At 40.6% G+C, this 15,893-nt stretch overlaps 3 protein-coding genes across 5 annotated transcripts in view; 1 reads left to right on the top strand and 2 right to left on the bottom strand.

Annotated features, from left to right (window-relative positions):
- vegfba (vascular endothelial growth factor Ba) overlaps positions 1-3,386 on the bottom strand; it is a 14,422-nt gene extending 11,036 nt beyond the window's left edge. Inside the window, exon 1 of the mRNA XM_083785745.1 lies at positions 2,190-3,386. Coding sequence (XP_083641871.1) covers positions 2,190-2,267 — 78 coding nt within the window. The 5' untranslated portion in view covers positions 2,268-3,386. The remainder of the gene's footprint in view (positions 1-2,189) is intronic.
- Positions 3,387-5,130: 1,744 nt separating this feature from the next.
- Positions 5,131-11,304, bottom strand: dnajc4 (DnaJ (Hsp40) homolog, subfamily C, member 4). 3 transcript variants are annotated; one of them, XM_083785687.1, is made up of 8 exons: positions 10,946-11,304; positions 10,291-10,356; positions 9,923-10,058; positions 8,552-8,642; positions 7,695-7,864; positions 6,793-6,975; positions 6,593-6,679; positions 5,131-6,234 (listed from the first exon to the last, which is right to left on the bottom strand). In XM_083785687.1, exons 3-8 carry the CDS (start codon positions 10,030-10,032, stop codon positions 6,141-6,143), a joined length of 735 nt encoding a protein of 244 aa, XP_083641813.1. In that variant the 5' UTR covers positions 10,033-10,058; positions 10,291-10,356; positions 10,946-11,304; the 3' UTR covers positions 5,131-6,140. The 3 variants fall into 3 exon arrangements, with proteins under 3 accessions (XP_083641813.1, XP_083641811.1, XP_083641812.1); XM_083785685.1 differs by lacking the exon at positions 10,291-10,356; XM_083785686.1 differs by lacking the exon at positions 10,291-10,356 and having other exon boundaries at positions 9,923-10,035.
- Positions 11,305-11,617: 313 nt separating this feature from the next.
- Positions 11,618-15,816, top strand: LOC310873024 (aurora kinase B-like). The gene is made up of 8 exons (XM_083785298.1): positions 11,618-11,746; positions 12,094-12,160; positions 12,269-12,293; positions 12,696-12,884; positions 13,263-13,401; positions 13,966-14,114; positions 14,431-14,605; positions 14,816-15,816. Exons 1-8 carry the CDS (start codon positions 11,738-11,740, stop codon positions 14,987-14,989), a joined length of 927 nt encoding a protein of 308 aa, XP_083641424.1. The 5' UTR covers positions 11,618-11,737; the 3' UTR covers positions 14,990-15,816.
- Positions 15,817-15,893: the final 77 nt, after the last annotated feature.

The raw sequence follows: 15,893 nt of genomic DNA, 5'->3' as shown, positions 1-15,893 counted from the left end.
GCGGGGATCCTTGCGTGAGGGACATGAGGGACGTCGTGTGGGGTGGTCCGTGGCATGAAAGACTGGGGGGGGGGGGGGGGTGATTGTCGCACCCAGCCAAGAGTCAAGACCCGGCCCACAACAGCCCTGCCAATCGGGCTCAGCCCTATTGGCACGACAGGTTGTCTGGCGAGTGGTTGACTGGGGTTCAATCCCAGCTCCTGTGCATCGCTACATTAGCAATTGTTTTCTCTTTCAGTTCTCTAAGCAAAATGTTTTAGTTAGTTAAAGGGAAATCAAGGAAAGAGGGTACTGAAAAAAGATGGAGAACCACTGGTAAATAATACAGCACTATAGCGTATAATATAGTACTATACTGTAAATCAATATACATTGCTCAGCTCCCCTCATTGATCATATTCCTACTTTCCACTTTCCCAGTAGTTTTGGCCAGCTCCCACATTACAAACGGGAGGATCCACTATGATATATGTCAGGGCTTTAATGTACTTTAAGTGTTACTCTAACCAGTAAGACGCCCTGAGGGTGAGAAGTGTGCACGCATCCGCCTGGGTGAGGGCAGACTGCTGGGCGAGCCCTGTCTTGATTGTACAGTGTTTGATGAGGTCAACATATGGAATGTCAGAACAGGTCAGCTCCATATATGGAGATCTAAGGGTGGCAGCGGGTGCATGTCTTAAGTCGACAGGGTTTGATGAGGTCGAACCCTGAGGTCACGGGCGTGGCACGGACTGGTTTTGCATGTTTTCATAGTAAACTGCGACCTATGGTCGCAATAACCAATGCATGAGAATGCAAGAGAAACTATATTGTATAATGTATAGCTTTCTCTGTTGCTCTGTCTCTGTCTCTCTCCCCCTCCCTCTCTCTCTCTCTCTCTCTCTCTCACACACACACACACACACACACACACACACACACACACACACACACACACACACACACACACACACGTACAGCCTGTGTGTGGGGACCAAGGCCACCTGTAAGGGAATGTAGACTTTGCCCAACATCCCCGCTCCACCCCCAACCACCACCAACACACAGTTGTTTGGCCCACATTGATAGTTCAGCCAGGACTGTGGCCATTTTGTGAGTAGCAATGACCTGATTGAAGGTATTAAATAATTAGATTGAAATTGATGATATGTTTGACCAAATACCTTAATATAAATATTGTGATGATAATATTGAACTGTGATAATATGAAAATTATTTCTCAAAAATAGCATTTTTTTGTCAAATAAGGTGATTAAAACCAGACACACTTTTGCCATTCTCGATAATAGGATATGGAAATTCCCAGACGGCATCTAGTCTCATATCTCCATATCGATATAATATCAAACCTATGGTGTATAATTTATTTCTCTGTCAGATCACTAGGGGACATCTGCTTGGGGTTGTATCACACACACACACACACACACACACACACACACACACACACACACACACACACACAATTATCTCAGTACCAGGGCCGAACCATCTGCAACATGCATTTGCTGGTGACTGATGATGCATGCAGCTGCACGTCACTGGTCTGGACCCCATGCTGCCTCAGGGAGGGCATCACTTCATGATAGTCTCTCAATACATAAATAAGAAATCAGGCACATATAGGTCTGCCTCTCTCTCTCTCTCTGTCTGTATGTGTGTGTGTGTGTGTGTGAGAGAGACAGAGAGAGAGAGGGGGGGGGGGGGGGGGGGGTAGTAATTGAAAGAGTGAGAGAGTCAGTGTTTCTCTTGGAAAACTATTATCAAACAGCTCATGTCACTACTGTATGTAGTGTTACAAAATGTGCCCTGCGGGCTAGGCCAGCTACTGTATGCCGCTGCTGCCCATGTAGACTATACGCAACCCGCTACGCATCACAGGCTACAGTGATGACTGAACCAACCATTCCATTAGCCTTCAAAGTGGCAGGCGTCAATGACCTAGGGGATAAGTTCCACAACGGTACAACCACCACAACGGTGTACATTTTCTACACAAGCATGACAATGTCATGGAGGACACATAGCCATGATGCAGACACTGTCATTCACGTACTGTGTCATTGCAATATATATAGGTCTATATGGCAAAAGAGAAACATAAACGATTAACTTAATTATCCTGTGAGATTTTAACAATTCAGACGGCTGGGGTTAAATAGCCTTAGCTATAGGCTACATATACATACCTTGGCGTGGGACGAGGGTATTCGGGTGAGCAGCAGGAATTGAAACATTCCAAGAATAACTTGCAGCATAATCCCCATTGTGCAGTATAGTCCAAGAAGCAAGCAAAAAAGATTTGGACCAATCCAAAAGGTGATTTATTGTGTCTCCTTCTTCGTCTCTTTGCCAGTTCAAACACGCAGATATTCCAATGGTATTCCACGTTGCCCCTTGTTATACTGGGACACCTTAAGTGGCATTCTCAATTCCACAAACTTTACAATGTTTAATTTGGCAATTAAAAAAAAAAGAAAATCATAATATATAGTATTTTAGCCTATTTAAAGACCAAAAAACTGCCTGTTTCATTAATATTAGGATCTAAATAGGCTGCTACGTGTATAAACCTTGTTTTGACAGCTCGGCTTACCTCAAAGAGAAGATAACGCATGCAATCCTATAAATTAACACCTGTTTGTTGCGGACATGGCAAATCAATATTCCGTGGACATTTTGGTTAGACTTATAGCAACTTTGAGTGACCCCCCCTCCTCCAGTCCCTATTTCTAATGCCAGTCAGGGGTAGTCAGTCTTATTATTGGTCAGAATCCCGTTAAACGGTCCAGCCAGGCGTCCAGGGATTCGGGTGGCGTGACAACAATACAGGTCCGTGGCCAGTCTCACCGTGTGGTGGTAGGCTACGATCGTTAAATCCTTGTGTCGTTTGAAAATAAATCATTTCAAATGACTCGTTCATTCCCAAAAGACCCCACGCTTTCGAATCACAGGGCAGTGTCGCACGTTGTCACGCCACGCCACGGCAATACGCGGGCCAGCATATTGAAAGATGACGTTTCCTCTCGAGGCGCATCTTCACAGACGTAGGTATCCCTTCTTCACGAATAATTATCCTGCTATAAACTAACAATATAATCCTCCGTTGACATCACATTATTACTCACCATGCCCCCCCGTGAAATGAGTGTCCGCAGATCATAAAGGGGGCGTGTGGAAAGAAAGGGGTCCTCATTTTAGTTGTTGTATAGTGGGTCGGTCTCCTCGTTTCGTTTGCCCTTCAGAACATGCACAAAATCATGACACTCCGCAATTCCGCGCAACCGCTTCACTGCCAACTTTTTCAAAATGGGACGGGCGCCGCGGACACAGGTGTGTAGCCTAGTCTGTATAGGACCTCCTTTCAATTCATAATTCAGCAGGTAAATGATTTACCTCTCTGCAACTAACTGAACAGTGTATAGGCCTAGATATCAAAAATATGAATGAGGCAGAGGTAGGCTACTAGGCCTACATCAAAGCTAATTTTGACCATACCTATCTCAATGTCATCCAGTATAGGTTATCTCTTGTCACACTTTATTTGCACATTAACTTGAACTGTAATCATATAAACATAAAAGCAGTCAGATTGTCATGCTGCTCCAATTCCCATGAGTATAAAGTGAACCTTGTGTTCCCTTAACCTTGTGTGTGTGCGTGCTTGTGCCTGTGTGTGTGGGGAGGCAAGCCGCCACCAGTCTCTGTCAGGGAAGTGTGTTTGGGTTATAAGAGGGCACTCACACACCACACAGTCCATGAGGGTGAAGGTGGTGGGGTTCTATAATGCGGGAAAATGTTATCTCCTGCTGAGGTCTCAGCTGCTGATGACAAGAGAAAAGCTCACTGTGAGAACAATGCCAAAATCCGCCATGAAACAGAATTCACATGATACTCTTATGAGCTCAAACTGTAATCGGTTGTGGATTTTAGCTTATCTTTCCCCAAAACTGGAAAAGCAGAGAATTATGATACTATATTTATAACAGTGAGTAAGAATAAGAAGCATCATGCTGAAGGACATATCAACAGAAACAACGGCTGCATATGGACTGGACTATATGACCTTGCCATTATGTCTCATTTATATTTTGTTGTGCAACTGTGTCGCTCACGAAAAATCCATAATTTCCAGCCAGCGACATACATAATGGGACACCAGTCACACCACTAGGTGCGACTGGTGATGTCAGCGACAGTAAGTCTGGTGATGTCAGCGACAGTAAGTCTGTTCTGTGTTGTGCTACACCCTGCTAAAACCAACAGCCAAACCATACACAAAGCATTTCTGAGAATGACAAACTTAAAAGTTAAGAAATCAAATAAGTTCAACCAAGATGAGTGTTTAATGATATTGGTACCAGTGTTATTATAAACAATCAAAAGGCATTGTGGTAATTGTTGGCAGCATGTAGTGTACTTGTATTATATTATTGTACTGTTGGAAGACTAAGTAAGTTGAAGCACAGTCTGGCAGAGTCCGCTGCATCAATATTTAATATTTATCTAAAAAAGGGACCCAAAGCCTCCCTGCTTGGCACTCAGTATCAAGGGTTGGGTGGGGGGCAAGTCGCTGGCGCTGCGACATACTAGCTGTATGGCCATGGGGATGTACTTGTACATCAAGCTGCCTTGTGCTGTACATCAACAAGAGATAGGCTCCTGCCCTACAGGCCTCATGGCTCAGCAAGGCTTACCGCCGATACTTACGTATGTGATAAATAAAGTCTTTGGACCTTTGAATCTACCCAAATATCTGCTGAATTGAAAGACCAAAGTATTCAATGACACCCTTTGAATTACCCATCTTGCGTATATTCTAGACCCAGCAAAGAGGGTAAAGCTTATAATAAAAAAACAGTTTCATCATGAGGAAATGGCCGGATTAGTTCCACACTAACACTCAGAGGCACATAAAGGAAAACATAGTAAGTTCATAGTGACAATCAGTGAGTTCAAGAGAGCACTAAATGTACAATAGCATGTTACAGCTACTTTGTCTGGAAGAAGTGACCTGCTGTGCAAATTGTGCATGTGTCATAATCCAAATATTCTTGTGACAGGTGGCCCACCTGGTAAGAGCCCATAGCACATGAATAAGTTCTAATATAATAGTCCTTCCAGCAGCTGCCTCAGGTTTGAATCTGACCCGATTCGCTTAGCTGAATGTCACCCCCTTTCTCTCCTAATCTTTGCACGGCCATTACCAGAAATAAAGCAGAACTGGCAAAAACAAACAAAAAAGAAAAAAAACTTGATTCTCTTCAGAATAATGACACAGAAGCAGAGCAGCTACTGAGTGTAGAGTGCCCTCTGTGAGTCAAATTAAATTGCTAATGTCTTGGTTTCCTTCCTAAAGCAATATAATAAGGCAGGCCTTATTATATTGCTGTTGACACCTGCAGTTGGACGCACTGGTGTACTGAATATGGAAAGGCCTTTTTCAAACAACAATCTGCTTTAAAGGCCCACTTCACCACTTTTCAACCTATATTCATATAGGTCCGCTCTAATAATCATGATACAATGGCACCGTTTTTTTCTACTCCGTCTGTGTCTCATAGGAGGGGTCTGGGCAGTTCAGAAACCCGTCCACCAGTGACATCATCGATAAGGAATCCAAGCTAATAGAAACAGGCTTTCTAGTCCTGAAAAGTAGCAATGCGAAAATGGAAGCCAATCGTTCTCACGATAATACAAATAAACATTTTTGCAAATAAAATCTTGTTATCTTGCATTAACTGCTGGTTAACAACATTGTTGTTACTTTGGAGAGGTATGTGTTCAAACATGGATGCTCAGAGTCCACTGAATTTTGACAATACACTTTTTCATAACATGATGGTCAAACTGTTTGCATTATGTCCCTGGCTCTGATTACTCCATTTACATTGTCTTGACTGTACCGGATTCAATAGCCCTAATTGAGGGCCCAGTCCTGTTCAGTACAGATCAGCTTGATGAGGAGTTCAACACATGTATCCCTTTATCCTGTATTACGGGAAGGTTCGGTGCATCTTTAAGCTTTAAGTACTGACACTTTCAACAAAGTCAGCAAGTCCCTTCATAAGCATAATACAAACCCTTTGGTCAACTGAACCCAATTGTCCCAGTTATTCCACACCAAGATTTTGAAGCTGCTACTTGTCATCTCCTCCGCGGACTTTGTATTTCTCCAGAAATTCTGCGTGTTTCTGACGCAGGATTTCTGTCTGTTTCTTAAAACCGTTGACTCTGGGAAAGAGCAAGCATAGAACCAATTAAATCTACTGTTACCAGTACCACATGTGGTACATAATTAATATACGAATGATTATTAATAGATAGCTTTGTTGAATACTCAATTCTGACTGTGGTCTATTATTTCCTGATGGCAGATTCAGTAACAGACTGCTGCTCTGCTTTTTTTTTTTATCAAAGTTTTGTGTCAAATTATTGATTCTGCTTAAGTTATAAGGTAAGTAGTAAGTGGGACAGTGTACTATGTCACTTTTTAATGGAAAATAAACCTTGACATGGCAAAACAGGAGCAACATTTACTACTTTTAACATAATTTCAAATAAATGTATGAAAAGTAATTATTCTACACACCTGGCCCTCTCTTTAGCGTCCTTGTAAATTTCTGTGAGGACTCTGTCTTTCTCGTCCATGAAGTTAGTATGGAATTCATGGACTTTCCTGCGAGGGTAGGGCAACCACTAGAGTTATAGACAACCTGCACACAGGAATATTCTCAACTACTACTGAAGAAGATAGGTGCCATATTCTCCTGGCGTTCATTTGTTTGTTACCTGAAGAAGACAGCATGGACTCCAATGCTGAGTACCATGGTGAGAAGACAATATCCCACCAAGCGAAAGTTCCGTCTTCTTCGCTTCTGCCACTCCTCTGGCGTCATCTCTTGGGGCTGGGATTGCCGGAACTGCTCCCAGTAACGTATGTTCTCCTGGGCATCGGTGCTGTGAGGTGAGTAGCTAACGAAGGTGTGTGAGGTAGACGGAGAAGACAGCAGACGGTGGGACAGAAGAACAAAGAGTAAATGTAAGAAAGCGTTCAAGGGTAAAGGGTAATGGGTGCTACTGCTTTCTCTGTCTGGTTGAATCAAAACAGCATTTACCCCACTGGTTCAGTTTGTCTTATAGGTAAATCAAATAAAAATAAAATGGCTTAGTCGGATAACTTACGAATAGAATGAACCAATATTTTATTATAGATTGTGAATTTTTCATTTAAATTATTTCAACTTTTATTTAGTTCTTGGAGAACACACCGAGGGCTGGGATCCTCTTTTTCAGCCGAGATTACAACAACAATAGAAAGTGAATACTTTTTGGGAACCCTAGGACTCTCCACCGTTTTGTGTGGCAGTTAATTTGGATAAGTATGCTTCAGCCTTCATATTGACAAAAGCTCAACGCACCAACATAACCAGACAGAACTAAAACGTTTCTGATGTAGAATGCAATAAAAGGTAGATATTTGGACTTAATAATTGAATTATTCTATTATTCATGCCACTGTCCTATTTCCAGGCATTGCCCGTTTAATGATGAGTGTGGCACTTCAACACTGCTGAGCTGGCGGTGTGAAATGTCCTTAAGGATCAGGATGCTTCCCTTACAGAAGGACCTACATATTTTATATGCTCCAATAAAAATAGCATACATGATTGGTTAATTGTGCATGTACCCACCTGGAATTACTGGAGGTGGACGTAAAGGCCTGGCTACCAGTGTAGTGCCGACTGAGCTTCAGGTCATACTCCTTTCTGCTCAGTTCCTTACTCAGCACCCGGTATGCATCATTCAGCTGCACAAACTGGCTGTGGAGGCCTGGATTAGATGGATCACTGTCTGGGTGTAGCTATAGCAACATGTGGAAGGGCGGATGTGTCGAGAGTCAGCAGGCATAAAGGGCTACAAATATGGATAAAATCTTGATTAAATCTATTAGTTTGATTAACTTTTTCACCCCTATATGCATACACTGTATCTAATCCAAACATTTACGGTAAATACACAGACACAAGTGCAACTTGTTGTGATCTCTATCATCCACAAATATCATCCAATTGCATGCATGGAAATCATTTTCATCCTGTACCCTCCAACTGACGTTCCTGGTGAAGCCACTGTTATTATGAAAAGCGGCTGATCATATTTATTAATTTGACATCCAAATGTTCACTACAATTGTACAAATGTACATCTCAATATTGTAAGGCACTTTTGAGTTACAGTCTATGTATGGTCCTATCATGGTCTACTACTATGATAATGAAATTATAAATATTATCATAACCGTGTATGATGGACAATGCAAGCTGGGGGTCTCCTACTGCAAAACCACAATGTGCAAACATTTAAATATACAACAACAAACATGTCCATGCTCCAAAAGCCCACTGGAAGAGGGCAAACATGAATTGTACAAAAGCACCCTCATGTGGCCATATAAAGAATCTACAGCAACAGCGGCCAACAAAATGGTCACATCAGGCAAATTGTGTCACATGTTGACAGTTCACTGATGAAGTTGGAAGAACCTTACCTTTTTTGATTTATCAAAAAATGCATTTTTTATTTCTTCCAAACTGGCATTAGGTCTGACTCCCAAGATTTCGTAGTTGTTCAAATTCGATCTGCAATGACAAAACAAATACAGCACAAGAAAAGTCAAACAAAATAGTACTGATTCTATACAACTTCAAGTTCAGCATCACACCACAAGTTTACACCAGGAGTGGGTGAAATTATATTTTGCCGGATTCCAATAAATTGAAGTTACGTCAAACAGGTGCTGATAATAATCATTGCTATGTAGTGTTTGTTCAGTCGAGGACTCCCTGTCTCTGCAGCTGCAGAAAACAGAACATTTATTTTCAGTTCAGGATAACAATTTAATCCAGTGAGGAGAGAGAACTCCTCAAACAAGTGCAATTGGTAGTGATGACACAGAACTGAGCAGACAAATTTGGAACGCCATAAAATTGAAGCTGATAAATGGGTAACCTACCCTTTACTGATTGGCTGAAATAGGCAACCCAATTACCCACCTGATGTTTATCTAATGCGTTGCATTAGAGCTGGGATGGCTTAGGGTCGACGACAGAGTACAGCATCTTGCAATGGGTCTGGTCCACAAGATTTGATACACCACCAAGATACCCATGTACCTGTCTAGATACTTCCTTAATGTAAACGAAGTCCACACCCACAACACCAGAGGGAGTGCAACAAACCATGTACAACCCAGATTCGGCACAAACAAGGGACTAAATTATTTTCGCTCCTATGCCACCAAAATGTGGAACGCCCTACCAACAGTCATTAAGACATGTGAATCCCTTGACTCCTTCAAAACCGCTCTCAAAGGGCACCTACGGACGGCTGCAATTCGAAACTGGCCCCTGTAAAATCTGAATCCCCCCCCCCCTTTCCCTTCACTGTATATGTTTCTTTTCCCTTTTTGCTTCCTTTATGATGAATTCCTGTTCTGTTCTTTAACTATATAGAAGTGTCTATTTGTACGTCTCTAAATGTTTTGATGAATTGAACAAGGTGGACCCTGTTGTAAACAAGTGTAATGCTTAATTGGGTCGTCCACTCACAGTTAACAGTCTTTGTATTGAGTTTGTGCTTGAAATGTACTGTAATTCTGCAAACTGTTAATAAATATTTCAATCAATCAATCAAAAAACGCAATGCAACGCATTAGAGCTATGGACCAGAGCTAGTTGAACAGACACTATAGCAATGATTACTAACAGAATATAAAGCTTTAACAATTTAAGAAAAAAACGAATGAGTATATTAGACAACACCATGCCCATATATATATATATATATATATATATATATATATATATACACACACACACACACACACACACACATATACACAGTTACACACACACTTTACCTATGTGCTGAGCTCTGGGAGAGTAGCCTCCATGAGACTCTCCTGTAGCACCACAGACAATTCTGGCACAACCGCAGCTGGGCCTCCAACTGCATGATGGAAAATGCCATCGCTTCCGAAAACAGAGGACGTGTGCCTAGATAGATATGACGACAGTACCAACAACAACTAGGTCAGGCCATGGTGGGAGAAGCAGAGATACTGAGCGTTTATATTGGGAACACAATAGTGTACACTGTACAGGATGCAGTTCTCAACCTAAGATTGTGAAGCTGTACCTCCTTTTAGCACTGACTGTACTGGTCAGGTGTACAACTGATTAATTTGTTTCAATGGCCAATCATTTTAGTGAGATTTTCTGACCCCACCTTCAATGTGTCTCCATGGGAAACATGTGTGTCAGCAGCTGCAAAACGAGGGACACACTGTCCTTCCTTCAGCAACAGTGATGTAAACACAACAGAGGATGTATGATGAATGAGATGTTTTGTTTTGGAATGGACTTTGATCAATGCTAGACTAGTTGGTTCTAGTAGTCTTATTGTCTGGTTTATAACAGAAAGGTGCAAAAATGCAGACAATGCACATTTTAGAGTTGTAATAAAATATTTGGTCAACATGTCTTTTATACACACACAATATCAATTCCTCCTCGGAACATCAAACAAAGTAGACTATACCCTTAATATCTATATTGGTTCATACAGTCCACGGCATGCAATGAATAGCGGCCATATTATCAAGTTATACACAACTTAAATGGTTGCTGTCATTAATTTTCAATCAGAACAAACTGTTCTACATGAGCAAGTTAATGCTATCCAGTCAGATTAGCCAGGCAGGCTAACATTAGCATTTAGCAGGATTTAACAGACACAAACTATAGCTGGACAACCTGGACTGGACAGCGGTGACAATGACATCAATGGACATTGAGAGCTAACTTAATTGGCTGACATGGTAAAAACACACAACAACAAGAAATTAACAATAATTGAAGACAGAAAAGCATAATGTACATACCAGCTGCTCTGTGGCTTCACCAAGGTTGTTGCATAACTTGTCACGGCTAGATTCTGCATCCCTTGTTGACTGTTTCTCCTGTGTTGGGTTTGTGGTGGGAGCCGATTAGTGCACGCATCTTTAGTGCACACTTCAATGCAAGCCCGTGCTTTGTTCTAAAATATAATAAATAAATACATAAATAAATAATCAATAAGATATAGTCCTGCAGATTTGATTCGGGTATTCTGGCTCTGAGACAGTCAAACCAATTTTGTATTTGGCAATCCAGCTACCGGTATGTTGAACAAATAAGCAATTTCCAGTATCACCTAACTCTTGTGATTGTTATTTAAAATTATGCTTTTACTACAGTTTGTTTTTCATGGCAATAGCAGGCGGTGCTTGATAGTAACCAACAATTGTGCTCCAATCACACTGGCCATTTCGAACAATTCCGACCAATGGTAGACTGGGACCAAATATGCGTTACAGGTTGCTGATCCGGCCTGAGCGGATACGGAAAGCTACTTGCGCGTATGTGTGCGTGCAAATGACAGGGAAACGATAGGTGGGTTCTAGACCGGATCACATTAGTTGAGGTTGGTTAACTTGGCTGCCTGGTGACGCGAGGTGTAACCGGGTGTAACCAATGGGGACCATTTCTGTCATACGTATAGGACCAATCATGAACAACCAGTGACTTCAAAACAGTGGGCGGAATGTTTCATACCAACAGTTACAGTAGCTTTATTTAAGTGTACTAAGTATGTATTACAAGAATTCGATCGCGTTGTTCAGAAATTCTTCAGTATGATGCGGGTAACGTTCTTTTTTTTAAATATATTTCCATTGTTAGAGCTGTATTATCATGTCATTGAGCTTTAGATCTGCGATTTAAAATGTCAGTTATTTCCATTAGGCTAGTCCCAGATTCAGATTGCCAGTAGGCTATCAGCCTATCTAGCTTTAATGTAACGATATATTAGCAAAAAGGTGCTGCTAAGTACTGTTGTTAATTATTTGAAATTTTAAACTCATGCTTTTGTGGTGTTGTGATGTCATTAATTAATAATTGGAAGGGCCAACTCCAACAACAGTGACCTCGCCCAAAGCTGTTCTGTAGCAGTCTAATAACCAGTAATTGTGTTGTGTGTGTTCATAAATAGCATGCAGTAACTGGCACACATCGTGTTCAAGTGGTTCCTGACACCAAAGACAAATCTACAATCACAGGTAGAATACGCTCTGCTCTTCTCCTTTGACACATTGAGCACATTATTATTAATCATGTTTTCCTTGCTGTAATCAATGCATGTTTTCCTTGCTGATATTTTCTACTAGGGCATATGATGGACTCAGCAGCAAAGTGAGTGAAATATCACAGTTTACTTACTTATCGTGTCAAAGTTTACTTTGTATAAAATGTGCTATATATATAATTGAGTACTTATAGTTATTATGACATATTTTAGAGCACTGTTTCCCAAACAGTGGGTCAGGACTTATGTGGGTGGCAGACCAATGTTTATGGGTCGTGAGCAAATATCCCTTTATATCCTACATTTTTCACAATTTAAAAGTTAAAATTTAAAAGTTAAAAACAAATTCAAAGTAAATTCAAAGTAAAGTAATCAGGCTTATAAAAGCAGTGTATTGGAGCAGCCAGATGATTGTTTTCCACTGAGAGCACACAAAGCTCTCAGCCTGATAAGCCTTTTTTTTCTTAAGCAGTGATTCCGTACTTTGTGCATCCTTCTCTTCTCATCAGGACATTCAATGTCAATGACTTTGACATTGGTCGACCACTGGGGAAGGGAAAGTATGGAAATGTTTACCTTGCGAGGGAGAAGTCAGTGAAAGCCACTGTGGCGCTGAAGGTGATATTCAAGTCTCAGATAGAAAAAGAGGGCATGGAGCACCAGCTGAGAAGGGAGATTGAGATTCAGTCCCATCTCAGGTTAGTATTTCTGTATGTAATATAATGTTCATGTTATTTTAACAATCCTATAAGTATTTGCTTAGTTGAAGACCTTTCCAGATTCAATTTGCATCCAGTTTGATTCTGAATAAAATGTCCAACTTGTATGAACCTAAAAACAATTGTGGTTGAGGTAGTTTTTCCATTTTTTATAGAGCTTCTCCAATAAAGAATTTCACCCTTTTATTTCTGTAAACCTGTGATGTGACAATAAAGTTGAGTTCAATCGAGTGAACCAACCGTAGTCTTGCACTGTTGATTTTGCTAACCCTGTCCAATACTACCCTTCTGCAAACTGCTAGTAAACAGTCTAGTAGACTAGCAGATTAAACACTATTAATTTCTCCCTCTCCTCAGACATCCCAATATCCTCCGCTTCTACAACTACTTCCAAGACCGCTCACGAGTCTATCTGATCCTTGAGTATGCACCACGTGGTGAGATGTACAAGGAGCTGCAGAAATGTGGCCGATTTGATGAACAGCGCACTGCTACAGTAAGACAATTGAAAGAGTGCTGTGAATTTTATGTCTTTATTATGTAATATGTATTAATGTTTTGGCCTAATAACAATAGGACTGTCCTGCAATAAATATCACCTTATAGAGTGGTGAAGCTAGTCCTTACAGCTATGCAAATGCATATAACCCTTAAGTGGTTATACAAAGCATATTGGTATGTGGTGTCTGGTTGCATGAACTATTATATCATCAACAGATATTATTTCCCCCTAGACTTTAGACATGGGTCATTGTCCTTGCCTCTGAAAGTGTTAATGACAAGTAAATGCCTGAAGAAGGTCAGTAGACCGAAAGCTTGCCAAAAATAAACTGATTGTGCGCAGATCTGAGTGTGCGGAGCTTCCCTTTATTTTTCCTCATATTCCTTTTGTGGCTCCAGCACCTCTCTAAAGTTTTTTCAGCAGATGAGCGGTGGTTCCTTTTCTATTTTTGAATGACAAGTAAATGAAAATTACTTTATGATGAATTGTCACATACCATTTTTGTTACTCCTAAAATGATAGCGAAGTTGGTCTAATTCTAACATTTTACATCTTCAGTATATGGAGGAGCTGTCTGATGCATTGATGTATTGCCACAAGAAGAAAGTAATTCATCGTGACATCAAGCCAGAGAATCTACTACTTGGCTTTCGTGGGGAGCTTAAAATTGCCGACTTTGGCTGGTCTGTCCATGCACCATCTCTAAGGTAAGGTAATCCGATATGTTTAGACTATATAAATAATTAAATATATATATATATAAAGCTTTCTCAAAAGCATGTAATGCCATACAAATTGAAGGCAAAATACAAATAGATGAATAGATAATAGACCCCTTATATTTGAAATAAAGCTTTTGAATATTTTATGATTTTTTTTCTCATGATAACACCATACTATAATAATAATAATAATGAATGCAATTGATATAGAGCTTTTATAAATGCTCAAAGTTGTGTGTTATGGATAATTACCTTACTATCCATGTTGATACATTTTTACTATACGATTTGACCTTTTTAGGCGAGATACCATGTGTGGGACACTGGACTACCTGCCCCCAGAGATGATTGAGGGGCGATGCCACAATGAGAAGGTGGACATGTGGTGCATTGGGGTTCTCTGCTACGAATGCTTGGTTGGCAACCCACCTTTTGAAACCAGCTGCGACACAGAAACATACAAAAGAATTACAAAGGTTAACATTTCTCTTTTTCTATTCCCTTGGGCTGTGAAAGTTTAAATCTATTTGTAATAGCCCCTGCAAAATGGCAAAACAATCTCAGAACCTATGGGGGGGGTCCTCAATGATTGTTTTTTTCCCCATCACAATTGCTACTTAAATAATAAATAATGTTTTTTCTCGCAACTATGACTTTATGACATTGTAACTAATTTGTATTTTCAGGTGGACTTGCGTATGCCGTCAATTGTATCAGAGGGAGCTCGAGACTTGATTTCTAACCTGCTCCGCTATAATCCGGCGAAGCGGCTGTCTCTGCAGAACGTCATTGACCACCCCTGGGTGCACGCCAATTCAAGGCGGCTTTTGCCCCCTGGTTGTGCGTCTGACAAACAATGAAGCCACTGTTGTCTTTGCCTCTGTAGATTTCTATCACAAATATGGTTCTATCAATGAGCATTTGAATATTGCTCAGTGTACTGGTTAGTATTCTCCCGCTTGTCAACGCAGCAAAAGCGATGGATTGGTTGCTTGAATACCTACATTCTTTACTTACTTACTGTACTTGTTATGCCAACTGTGGGTGTAGGCCAGCTGAATCACCCAATGTGTATGATATAGAATAATCAATCTGGGAACCCATCTGCAAAAAAGGGGTTGGAATCCTTTGAATTTGCTGCTGGCTGCTGAATCTTATATATCATTCGTTTTGAAAAGAAAAAAACAAAACCAAAATGTATGTTGTACATATCGTAATGGGATTACTTACTGCTGTGCCTTTTGTGTCTGGATACATTTTTGTTTACTTTGCACTTTCTTTTAAATGAACCGAGAAGAACCATTATTTATGACTAGATAATGATTGTTTCCGTGAATTATGTTTTTGTTTATTTCAATGCCCAACTGAATTCAACTGAATTATAATTCACTGATAAATCTGGTTTTATGTGAAATGTTCTTGACATGTATATACTTTGTGTGCAATGTATCCAGGATACATTGGTGGAAGATTTGCACATTACCCTTTAAATGTGCAAATCCAGCGACCACAAGGTCTGCTATCCATACCGTCCTTAGAGTATATATTAAGGTCTGTACTCCTGCTGTCTGTCTGTGTCCAAAGGACAAGTGCCTCAAACAGTCAAACCCTGTACTGATAGATTATAATGTGTATGGTTCTAGATCTTGCCCCCTATTTTACAATATTAATTATCTTTTCTTTAATAAAACCCACATTTCGATGCACACGTGTGTAGAATGCATTTTACATGTGCTCAGTCAAATCAAATTAACTATTACAAAA

Source organism: Protomyctophum parallelum, assembly GCF_964188405.1.
Source record: "Protomyctophum parallelum genome assembly, chromosome: 16".
Taxonomy (NCBI): Eukaryota; Metazoa; Chordata; class Actinopteri; order Myctophiformes; family Myctophidae; genus Protomyctophum; species Protomyctophum parallelum.
The sequence above is the reverse complement of the archived record's forward strand: the minus strand, read 5'-3'. Positions and strand labels throughout refer to the sequence as shown.

Bases quoted from the DNA above. Each gene is read 5' to 3' on its own strand.
- dnajc4 (XM_083785687.1), bottom strand. From the start codon at position 10,032: ATGGCATTTTCCATCATGCAGTTGGAGGCCCAGCTGCGGTTGTGCCAG. The intron at 8,643-9,922 runs GTAAAGTGTGTG...TTGTCATTGCAG, and splicing joins TCCCAGAGCTCAGCACATAG to ATCGAATTTGAACAACTACG. The intron at 6,235-6,592 runs GTGTGTAGAATA...GCTCTTTCCCAG, and splicing joins GACGCTAAAGAGAGGGCCAG to AGTCAACGGTTTTAAGAAAC.
- LOC310873024 (XM_083785298.1), top strand. The intron at 12,161-12,268 runs GTAGAATACGCT...ATTTTCTACTAG, and splicing joins AGACAAATCTACAATCACAG to GGCATATGATGGACTCAGCA. The intron at 14,115-14,430 runs GTAAGGTAATCC...TGACCTTTTTAG, and splicing joins GTCCATGCACCATCTCTAAG to GCGAGATACCATGTGTGGGA.